The sequence below is a fragment of the Juglans microcarpa x Juglans regia genome, chromosome 2D (assembly GCF_004785595.1).
Source record: "Juglans microcarpa x Juglans regia isolate MS1-56 chromosome 2D, Jm3101_v1.0, whole genome shotgun sequence".
NCBI classification, from domain to species: domain Eukaryota; kingdom Viridiplantae; phylum Streptophyta; class Magnoliopsida; order Fagales; family Juglandaceae; genus Juglans; species Juglans microcarpa x Juglans regia.
In genome coordinates, this window is record NC_054596.1 from 16,893,262 (window position 1) to 16,903,854 (window position 10,593).

Genomic DNA, 10,593 nt, shown 5'->3' on the forward strand with positions numbered 1-10,593 from the left:
TTTAAAATCAGAGTTACTCCAAAAAATATTGGTCGAAATATAGGCTCCGACATCCAAACTCCGACTTTGATATATGTACTTAAAGCATTTAATATTGTAATGTAACTAAAAGAGAGTTGAGTGACTTAACGAGGCAAAGTTTTGCAAAGATGCCAACTGGTGTTCGAACCCCCCATTCCCATGGCATACGAGATTGTTTCGCAATTTTTTTTTTTATTTCTTTTAAAGAAACACTTAAAACGAAGTCGTTTAGCTTCTTATATATTCATCTATTCCTTTCAAACCCTACGACATTTTCTCTTCCTTCGTTTGTTCCTTTATCTATTTTCTCCTAGTTGTTTTTTCAACCAACTTGCAAAGCTTGACAAAGGCAAGGGCAGGAGTGCATATGTGAACTTTTTCAATTGCGAGGATTTGGATGTTGATGGAAATTGTTGGATGTTGTTGATTGTTGTTTGGAATCTTTAGATGTTGGTTGAATGTCGAAAAAGTGATAAGAAAATTAGAAAAAAAAATCTAACTCCGAGTAGGTTTCGATGTTTCGATTCCAACTCCAACTCCGACAACTTCAATTAGAATTGAAATCTGCTCCAGTCAAAGTTGGAATTGGATATTCTAACTCTAGATGCCCAGCCCTACTTGGGAGGGTAAATACCCATTCCATATTTGGAATTTTTTTTTTTTGTCATTTAAAAACTCCCTAAAGTTTAAAAAATGTGTTAAAAAATGTCATTTCATCTACATGCTATCGATAATACTAATGAAACGCCACAATAATAACAAGTGTCCTCAAATAACGTGTATATTGTTGTTTTCACTCGAATGGAATTATGATCTTCGAATATTTATTTTGATTGATCAGACTTTGCACGGATTTTTCTTCATTTCATTTCCGAATCCAAGGCGTTTGGTCCCTCATGTACGTAGTCGGGATTTCCGAGATCGGAACCAGAATAGATTAGATAAGCAAATGGTGGCCAAGGCAGCAAAAACGAACTCTGCTATCAGTCTCGATCTGGTCGTGCATTTTTTTTTTTCCTTTCAATTCTTCCCTTCCATTGCTCGAATGTTGTACTAATTAGAACGAGCTGGCGGCTGTCAACATAGTTTCTTGAATACGACCGACATCTTGGATTTGATACCTTAACCAAAGGTCCAAGAGTCCCCCTTAAACCTCAATCTAACCTCTGCATAAAGACACAGAATGGTTTACGTGAAAGAAATTAGACAATCTGCAGCAGATTGTCTGCTGCCATGAAGCATTATCTGCTGCCATGAAGCATTATAAATGGAGACAACTTGGCCGCAGGTCCTGATCTTCCAAGACGTACCCAAAATTAGTTAGAGAAACTTCTTAGCTGTAAGCTATGTATGTCCCGGCCGGCATCGCCTAATCTTTGACAGCAACGGATCATGCCCATTTTTTTAAACCCTTCCATATCTAATTCTCTGATCAAAGTAACCTTGAAAAAATCATTGGCATTTGGGTTACTTTTTAGTTTACATTTGTCGGTTTAGGGATCATGGTTGGAGAGAGCCATCCGCCACAGTCCAGTACACTGTTTTTCATTTATACAGCACAGCAAACATGTTGAAACCGTGGTCCGGTGCCAAAATGGCGCTGGTGTGGGACAAAAAGTACTGAGGGAAAGAGTTCCACATTCTCGTGTGTGAAATTCACAGGCATAAGAGATCTTATTAGACAAGTAAGTTTTTCAAAGTAAATACACACACGCACACGCATATATATAGCGGTGAGATAGAGGCCACTTTTCCTACTCCCTTCACTCCTAAGAAGCTCTTTAGGAGGGAAGGGACTATGGAGCAGGAGGATAAGAAAAAGCTATACCATTGTGGAGCTCCAAAAACTCCCAGATTTGCACAAAGTTGGTGTCTTCTACTATCCGTCTTTGCCATTTCTGCCGGTGCTCGAGCATTAGATTATGCAGATGCTCTCAGAAAGAGCCTGCTCTACTTCGAAGCTCAACGTTCCGGGCGGCTACCATACAACCAAAGGGTCACTTGGCGCGATCATTCTGGCCTCACTGATGGCCTAGAACAAGGAGTAAGTTCTCGAACCCCAATTTTCCAAAATTGCTGCATTCAATTTCTGCCTTTTAAGTTAGTTTTGTATTATGCTACAGAGATTGAAATGTGGTATTTGATTTTTATTGTTTTACTTTTGTTTAGGTGGACTTAGTAGGAGGATATTACGATGCAGGTGACCACGTAAAGTTTGGGCTACCAATGGCATTCACCGTGACAATGCTCTCCTGGGGTGTCATCGAATACCGGCAACAGATTGCAGTCGCCGGCGAGTTGGAGCATGCCATGGAAGCCATTAAGTGGGGAACGGATTATTTCATCAAAGCACACACTAATCCTAATGTATTATGGGCAGAGGTACGCATATAAGTACACGTCGACCATTATTATGATGAAATTGAAGCTGTTCCAAATTCATGACATCATATATATCCCACATGCAGGTGGGTGATGGTGACACTGACCATTATTGCTGGCAACGCTCAGAGGACATGACGACATCAAGGCAAGCGTACAAGATCGACGAGAACAATCCTGGGTCGGATCTCGCCGGCGAGACAGCAGCAGCCATGGCAGCAGCATCGATAGTATTCAAGAGAACAAACCCACATTTCTCACACCTGCTCTTACTCCACGCCCAACAGGTACACCAAAATCTCCTTTTTGAATACAGAGATCTTGTGGGGGTTGTGCTCTAATTATGGTAGGATTAGTTCTATACCAAAAATAATATACCTTTTTAATGGTCAACAGGGGTACAATTATAGAGGAATTATATGTGTGAAGTTATATTATATAGTGTTATGAATATGTGTTTGGAGGATGTTGCAGTTGTTTGAGTTTGGAGACAAGTATAGAGGAAAGTACGATGAGAGCTTGGGAGTAGTGAAGAGCTACTACGCGTCGGTGAGTGGGTACAAGGATGAGTTGTTGTGGGGAGCTTTGTGGTTGTACAAGGCCACCGACAATGAAGAGTATTTGAAGTACGTTGTTGACAATGGTCATAGCTTTGGTGGCACTGGATGGGCCATTACAGAGTTCAGCTGGGACGTTAAATATGCTGGTCTCCAAGTTATTGCCTCCCAGGTAAAATCCCCCCTCTCCCCTCCTTGTCTCACTCACTCTGTCAATATCTCTCACGTCCAAATCTTGAAATTTTACCTTAATTTGTTTGGTGCATGCTGATTTTCGTGCTTCACACTGATCAATTACTGTTGGGTTAATAAATACCTCTTGAAAAATATTTTTTATTAGTTATTATTTATCGTCACACACATTACATTTTATGAAAAATACTTCTACATCGTATGAAAAATATCCTTACACTTTATAAAAAAATTATAAATATGAAATGTATGAATAAATAGTAGTTGATACATAATATTCTTAGTATTTTTTTTTTTTTTTCAATTGAGTGGACTAGATTTGGATCTCGTAATCCTACACTCTCTGATCTTTTTTGCGATTTTGCTTTTCCTTAGATTCAAATATGAAATAATAATTTAATAGCATTAAATGTTACTTTCTTTACTTTATAGAGGAGGTAGTGGATGAAGTAAGCCCTAATTAAGGTATCATCAATAGGGTAAAAAACGAGAGAGAAACTGAAAGAAAAGAAAAAGAAAAGTAAAGGGTAATCTGGAGCACAAAACCATGTGGAGCTGATGCTTTGCCATGAAACTGCTTTACACGTGGCTCCCGAGTAAAATCAGTGCCACTTCTCACAAAACACATGGTTGTAAAAATGTGCACCAAACAAGGTTATCCCATTCCAATGTTATAGCACACTTAATTAAGTGAAGCATTTAGATGATATGCATTTCACAAGGTAAGAAAACTCTCAACTCTCATGTCTTTTACGTCAAGATACTTTAATCACACAAAATTTTATAAAAACTTATATGAATTGATGTAATATATTAGATTTTAAAATTATTTTTATTATATAGTAGATCTATCGTATTAAATAAATATATCAATTTATAAATTTATTTTTATAAAAATTATTTATCAATGTAATAATTATGTTGAATCAAAACCAACATCAAACCAGTCCTTGATATTATTGACATGAGCAGTGTAGCATGGGACGGGTCTGATAAGAGCAAATTTTTTATAATTTTCTTAAATATTTTTTTAAAATAATTCATAATATTATTAAAAAATAATTTATTAATCACTAAAAAAAAAAAAATTATCGAGGCACACCCAACTTTGGGTGAGAGTAGCATTTTTGTATTGGCATTGGTAGCAGAGTACCAATCTGGTGTGTAAGTTTCAGCAAGACTTAAAAATAATCGTTTTCCATCCGGAAGTAAGAGACCTGTCAGTCATGCATCGTGTATAACTGACGATCTTATTGGTTTTTGTCTGGGCTTTCTTTCAAGTGGGGCCTGATATTTCAGTATGGCTCACTTGCTTAAACCTAGTGAGTGGATGCAGTTCTTTCATTTATGGATGTTTCACAAGTTCCTTGTTTTAGTGTAGAGCCACAAATGGTGCACATGCCTGGTTTTGAACCAGACCAGCCAGTCACACGTACCAATGGACCAACAATCTGAATATGGGTTTTTCTTAGGCTTCTAATGAAGATATGAACCAAACCTACTGTTAAAATTTTGGATTAAGTGATTATTCTTAATTGCTGATAATATGTTACCTTTACACTATATAAAAGTAAACAATCTTAAGTTTGAATCCAGATCGAATTCTATTAAGACTCCGTTTAGATTAATGGATGAGTTTAGATGATTTGTGATTGTAATGAGATTTGTAAGTTAAGATGAGTTGAGATGGTTTTTGAAAATTTTGTGTCTACATTGGAAGTGATATAAAATGGTTTTAAGTTGTTGGAGATGAGATAGATGAGGATCCCACAAATGATTGCATAGTATTTGTAATGATTTTATTTTATTTATAAATATATTTATTTATTGAAAAAGCTAAAGGCATGAATTATGTTTTTGTCGTTTTGTTGATTTGAAAAAACAATTTGAACGTTTTTCTTTCAACTCTACTGGTCTTATGAAAAGTTACTATTTGAAAATTTGTCGTCTTGCAAAGATATCAAAAACCATTTTCAAATCAACATACGATAACCGTTTAGATAAGAATTGGTTTCTCTGTACAGAGTGAGATGAGATGAAACCATACCTAAGTGTTAAATTAGTACAATGAGTATACTATACTTTCTTTCCCTTGTTTCCTCTTTTAAGATGTTTTCATGCGGAAGTTCAAATTTGATATTCATTTGTATCCGCATTGTTACTCTTTGTCCTTAATTAATTTTATCATTTTTAATCACATAGATTGATATGGCGGCACATTTTGAGTAGTGTGGATTGTAAAATTAAGGGAAAAAAACATCATTTCTCTTCGTATTATAAGGCCGAATTCTAAGCCAATATGATCATTTTCTCAGCCAATTTAACTATCATTTAAAGAACATAATTGTGGGTTAATTCATTTTGTAATAACAACAATTATACATTTTGTCTTGGGTCAAAACCCTTTGCAGTTGCTTATGGAGGAAGAAAAGCACAAAGTGCATGCTCACATACTCGAACAATACCGATCAAAAGCCGAGTTCTACATATGTGCATGCCTGAACAAGAACAATGACAGCAACGTGGAGCGCACCCCGGGGGGGCTCTTGTTCATCAGGCAATGGAACAACATGCAATACGTTTCAACAGCAGCTTTCCTTCTCACAGTATACTCCGACTTGCTCCAAAACTCAAACCAAAAGCTCAAATGCCATGGCAAAACGGTGGATCATGCAGAAATCCTGAGCTTTGCAAAGTCACAGATTGACTACATTCTGGGCTCTAACCCAATGAACATGAGCTATTTGGTGGGGTATGGCTCGAACTACCCCACAAGAGTGCACCACAGGGGGGCCTCGATCGTGTCATACAGAGAGAACAAGGGGTTCATAGGGTGCACCCAAGGTTATGACCACTGGTTCAGTCGGCAGGAGCCTAACCCCAGTGTTCTGATTGGGGCCCTGGTTGGAGGACCAGATTCCCATGATAATTTTGTGGACCAAAGAAACAATTATATGCAGACTGAGGCCTGCACATATAATACAGCACCGCTGGTTGGAGTTTTGGCTAAGTTGTTGGAATCTGAGGACCAGAATCATACCTCACCTTTGCTTGCTTCTTATTAAAAGAATTATATCAAATGAAAAAAAAAAAAAAAAATATATATATATATATATATATATATATATATAGCATTTGATTTTGTACACCAAGCTCTCTCTCTCTCTCTCTCTCTCATCATTATATATGTTTGGATGAAGTAGGTGCATCATCCCCATGTTTACCTTCATTGTTTTGTAATACTTTTAAGATCATACAGTGATACAAATAATAAAAGTTCAGAATTTCTCTGCCTTAATCTTTTAAGGACACTGCTACTATGCCGTCAAGTGATGACAGCTGGTTGTGCCCTTTTGTGCAAATTGCACTTTTTGATTTTTGATTTTTTGATTTATCACATTTTTTAAACATCTTTAAATATTTAAAAAAAATATATCAATACACTAATAATCAATTCATTAACCGTTAAGAAAAAAAATTTAAAAAATTAAATACATAGACGGTCAAAATAAGAGGGCAAAACTATGAAGCATACTATCATTTTTCATCTTTTAACTTCTATATGCTAAGGTCATAAATGATGGACTAACTTGACTAATCTATATATTTCTATACAACATAATTTTTAAAAGCATAAACCTTACTCTCATGAAGCCACCACATCTTCTGCTATCCCATTTATTATTATTAATGAAAATTATTTCTATAAAGCCACACCATCCCACAGATTGTATTATTGTTATTATTAAACAAAGTTAAATAATGTGTGCAATTAAGCGAAGCTTATTAAATGAACAATAATAAATCTAATTAAAGCAATAATTTTATTTAAAATTAAATTCTTAAATTGATATTAGTGTTGGGATTAACTGGATATCAAAGGCTAAGTTAAAGGGAAATAACGGAAGCAAATAAAAGTAAATACGATAATCACACACAAAACATCAAGATTTAAGTGGTTCGGCTTAATATGAACATACGTCCACTAGCGGGATCGGTCTTAATGAATTCACTATCAACATAGGTTGAGTACAAGAGATCAATCACCAAAATCCTCAAATCCAAACCCCCAATACATCCAATAGACTTTTGAGATTCTCCCGAGAGGACAACTCTCTCTCTTCTATAAGTATACAGCTGCTCCAAGTGAAAAAAATCATAAAATACAAAGATATTAGTATGTATTTATATTGAAATGGCGCAGAGCCCTGAAATACGAACATTCGCTCAAGCGAAAGTGTCGAGCGGTGCTCGAACGAATATTAGGGTTGATGCTCACTCGAGCTGACTATCAAGTAAGTGTCGAGCGAACTCTCGGGTTGGCATCTCGCTCGAGCTGACTGTTGAGTGGATGTTAAGCGAACTCTTGGGTTGGCATCCCGCTCGACATGACTGTTGAGCGGGTGTCCAGCGAACTCACGGGTTGTATTTAACTCGAGCTGAATGTCGAGCAACAGATGAGCGAACTCACTGTCTGAAACTTTGCTTAAGCGGCAGAGACACCGCTAGAGCGAACAACCTGTAGAGGTGCTTTTTCAACAAGAAGCAAACCATCTCTCAACAAATCTTTTCCTTGCCTTGAATTCCGTAAAGCATAAACAAAATCCATTAACCAAAGAGTTGACCCCCTCCACCAAATCCCCTAAGGGAATCACTGACCCCGAACACCAATTAAGTCCAAACAGAGTTTGAACTTGTACACTGGAACTGGCTTTGTCATCATATCTTCTAGATTCTCAGTAGTAACAATCTTCTGAATTTCTATCATAGCCTTTGTAACAACCTCCCAAAGAAAATGATACCTGACATAAATGTGTTTGGTTCTCTCACAATACATTTGATTTTTTAATCAAATGTATTGCACTCTGGCTGTCACAAAATACTAAAATTCCATCTTGTTGTAGTCTCAAATCACTAATCAGTCACTTTAATCAAATGGCTTCCTTCACAGCCTCTGTTGCTGCCATATATTCTACTTCTGTAGTTGAGAAAGCAACAGTAGATTGTAGTGTTACTTTCTAACTAATAGCAGAACCACACAAAGTGAAAACATACCCTGTCAATGATCTTCTCTTAGCTAAGTTCCTAGTATAATCAGAATCAACATAATCAACAACCCTAGAACTGAAATCAGTTCTCTATCAAATACCAAGCCAAAATTCGAAGTCGCTTTCAAATACCTGAGTATTCATTTCACAGTCTACTAATGAATCTTAACCGGATTAGCCATGTACCTGCTAACAATACTCACTGCCTGTGAAATATCTGGACAAGTACAAACAATTGCATACATAATATTGTCTACTGCATTGGAACATGGAACACTAGCCATGAACTGTTCCACCTCATCTGTATGAGGAGATAGTGATACTAAAAGTTTAAAATATGTAGCAAGTAGTGTACTTATTGATTTAGAATTAGACATTCCAAATCTCTCAATAACTTTCTCAATATACTTTTCTTGGGACAAGTACAACTTTTCAATTTTTCTATCTTATTGGATCTCCATCCCCAAAATCTTTTATGCAGCACCTAAATCTTTCATTTCAACCTCATTATTGAGTTGGGTTTTCAACAAGCTAACACCATACATGCATTTAGCAACAATAAGCATATCATCAACATAAAGTAGCAAAAAAATGAAAGACCTATCAGATAACTACCTAATATCATAGTTATCCCTCAAATAACCATAATCAATCATAAAAGAATCAAAACGCCTATACGATTGCCTTGAAGACTGCTTCAAGCCATACAATGATTTCTTCAATTTGTATACACGATCTTCTCTACCTTCAACAATGAACTCCTCTAGTTGATGCATGTAAATGGTTTCTTCAAGCTCATCATGCAGGAACTCTGCTTTAACATCAAGTTGTTGTAGCTCTAAGTTACACAATGCCATCATAGCAAGTATGATTGAGATGTGTTTCACAACCAGAGAGAAAACTTTATTGAAGTTCACACATTCTCTCTGATTGTAACCCTTTACAATTAAGCATGTCGTGTACCTTACATTTGCAACACCCTGTATTCCTCATTTTTCTTGAAGACCTATTTCAACCAACAATCTTCATCTTAACTGGAAGGCTCATGATCACCAATGTTCTATGTTGTAGCAAGTGCATAGATCACCATGTTCGCATAAGCATATATCTGAGGTGGCCTAATCTGCCTTCTCTGTCTACTAGTAGTTATATTATAGTCTTGCTCACCTTGTGCACCACTATCAGAATCAGAATCATGCTCGTCAATAGTAACATGATCTTGGGTGCCACTTGGCACCTCTTGTGAAGCCTTAACATAAAATTCCATCTTCTTGCCAATATCCTACTCTTCACCAGTAGACACATTAAACTCCTTTCTTGGAAGCATGAATTGTTCATCACATACAACATCTCTACTAATTACAAACTTTGGTGATTTAGGATCAGTACACCACAACCTGAATGTTTTCACCCCACTGGCATATCCAATGAATAGGGGTGTAATCAGATCGATCCGGTCCGGCAATGGACCGAATATTTTTGGTTCATCGCCGGACCGGACCGGACCGAATATCCATAGGGACCGTACCGGACCGATAGTTATCGATTCGACCTAATTTTTTTTTCTTTTTTTATTTTTTAAATCAATTAATTAAAAAAATTTATTGAAAATACTAAATTAAATTAAGTGATTTATTAATGTGGATTATGTAACAAACTCAATAAAAAAAATATTTTATATGATCAATGATAATAAATTAGATGAAAATTACATTATTAATTTATATAATTACTATATAATTAACTAATTGATATTATATATTAGTTAAATCATAGAATAGTAACAAGTGTTGGTAACATATTTAAAATTTAATATTGTTAATAGTGATAGATTAGATGAAAATATATAAAAAATATTGTTAAATTTATAGAATATTAACAAATATTAATAACATATTTAAATTTCGGTCTTCGGGACCGGACCGAAGACCGAAATTTTCCTATTTATTGGACCGGGCCGGACCATGCATTTTTTCGGTCCGGTCCGGTCGATTTCTCCTGTCCGGACCAACCGGATTACACCCCTACCAATGAATATGTCATTCTTTGCCCTTAACTTAAGTTTTCCATCATTAACATAAAAATATGCAGGACAATAAAAAAATTTCAAATTTGAATAATCAGCAAAAGTACCAGGCCATACTAGGGCTGTGCAAAAAACCCGTTAGACCGAGCAACCTGTCTGACCCGATTAGATCCATCCGGCAAAATACGGTTTTGCTTCGGTGTCGGGTTGAACCCGATAAATGACAGGGCAGACCGACTCTTAACATTCTTGAGTGTTCAGACGAAAATCCCTATCACAGCGATCCATTTCTGAAAATGAAAAGAAGCTTTTGACACTGGTTATAGTGGCGGCCTCGTCCGTTGGAGTTGTTACGTTTCATTTGATT

At 36.3% G+C, this 10,593-nt stretch overlaps 2 protein-coding genes across 2 annotated transcripts; one reads left to right on the plus strand and one right to left on the minus strand.

The window, feature by feature from the left end:
- The first annotated feature begins 945 nt into the window (after positions 1-945).
- LOC121248609 (endoglucanase 11-like) lies at positions 946-6,450 on the plus strand. The gene is made up of 6 exons (XM_041147125.1): positions 946-2,065; positions 2,191-2,403; positions 2,490-2,690; positions 2,878-3,132; positions 5,564-6,245; positions 6,279-6,450. The coding sequence occupies exons 1-5, from the start codon at positions 1,820-1,822 to the stop codon at positions 6,215-6,217; spliced, it is 1,569 nt and encodes a 522-aa protein (XP_041003059.1). The 5' UTR covers positions 946-1,819; the 3' UTR covers positions 6,218-6,245; positions 6,279-6,450.
- Positions 6,451-7,638: 1,188 nt separating this feature from the next.
- Positions 7,639-9,057, minus strand: LOC121249308. The gene is made up of 5 exons (XM_041148017.1): positions 8,816-9,057; positions 8,685-8,731; positions 8,387-8,501; positions 8,208-8,276; positions 7,639-7,729 (listed from the first exon to the last, which is right to left on the minus strand). The coding sequence occupies exons 1-5, from the start codon at positions 9,055-9,057 to the stop codon at positions 7,639-7,641; spliced, it is 564 nt and encodes a 187-aa protein (XP_041003951.1).
- Between the last annotated feature and the right edge of the window lie 1,536 nt (positions 9,058-10,593).

Coding starts and splice junctions, on each gene's coding strand:
- LOC121248609 (XM_041147125.1), top strand. CDS start 1,820: ATGGAGCAGGAGGATAAGAAAAAGCTATACCATTGTGGAGCTCCAAAA. Junction 2,066..2,190: donor CTGATGGCCTAGAACAAGGA/GTAAGTTCTCGA, acceptor ACTTTTGTTTAG/GTGGACTTAGTAGGAGGATA. Junction 2,691..2,877: donor TCTTACTCCACGCCCAACAG/GTACACCAAAAT, acceptor AGGATGTTGCAG/TTGTTTGAGTTTGGAGACAA.
- LOC121249308 (XM_041148017.1), bottom strand. CDS start 9,057: ATGGCATTGTGTAACTTAGAGCTACAACAACTTGATGTTAAAGCAGAG. Junction 8,732..8,815: donor AGGGATAACTATGATATTAG/GTAGTTATCTGA, acceptor GTATGGTGTTAG/CTTGTTGAAAACCCAACTCA. Junction 8,502..8,684: donor GGTTGAAATGAAAGATTTAG/GTGCTGCATAAA, acceptor CTCCTCATACAG/ATGAGGTGGAACAGTTCATG.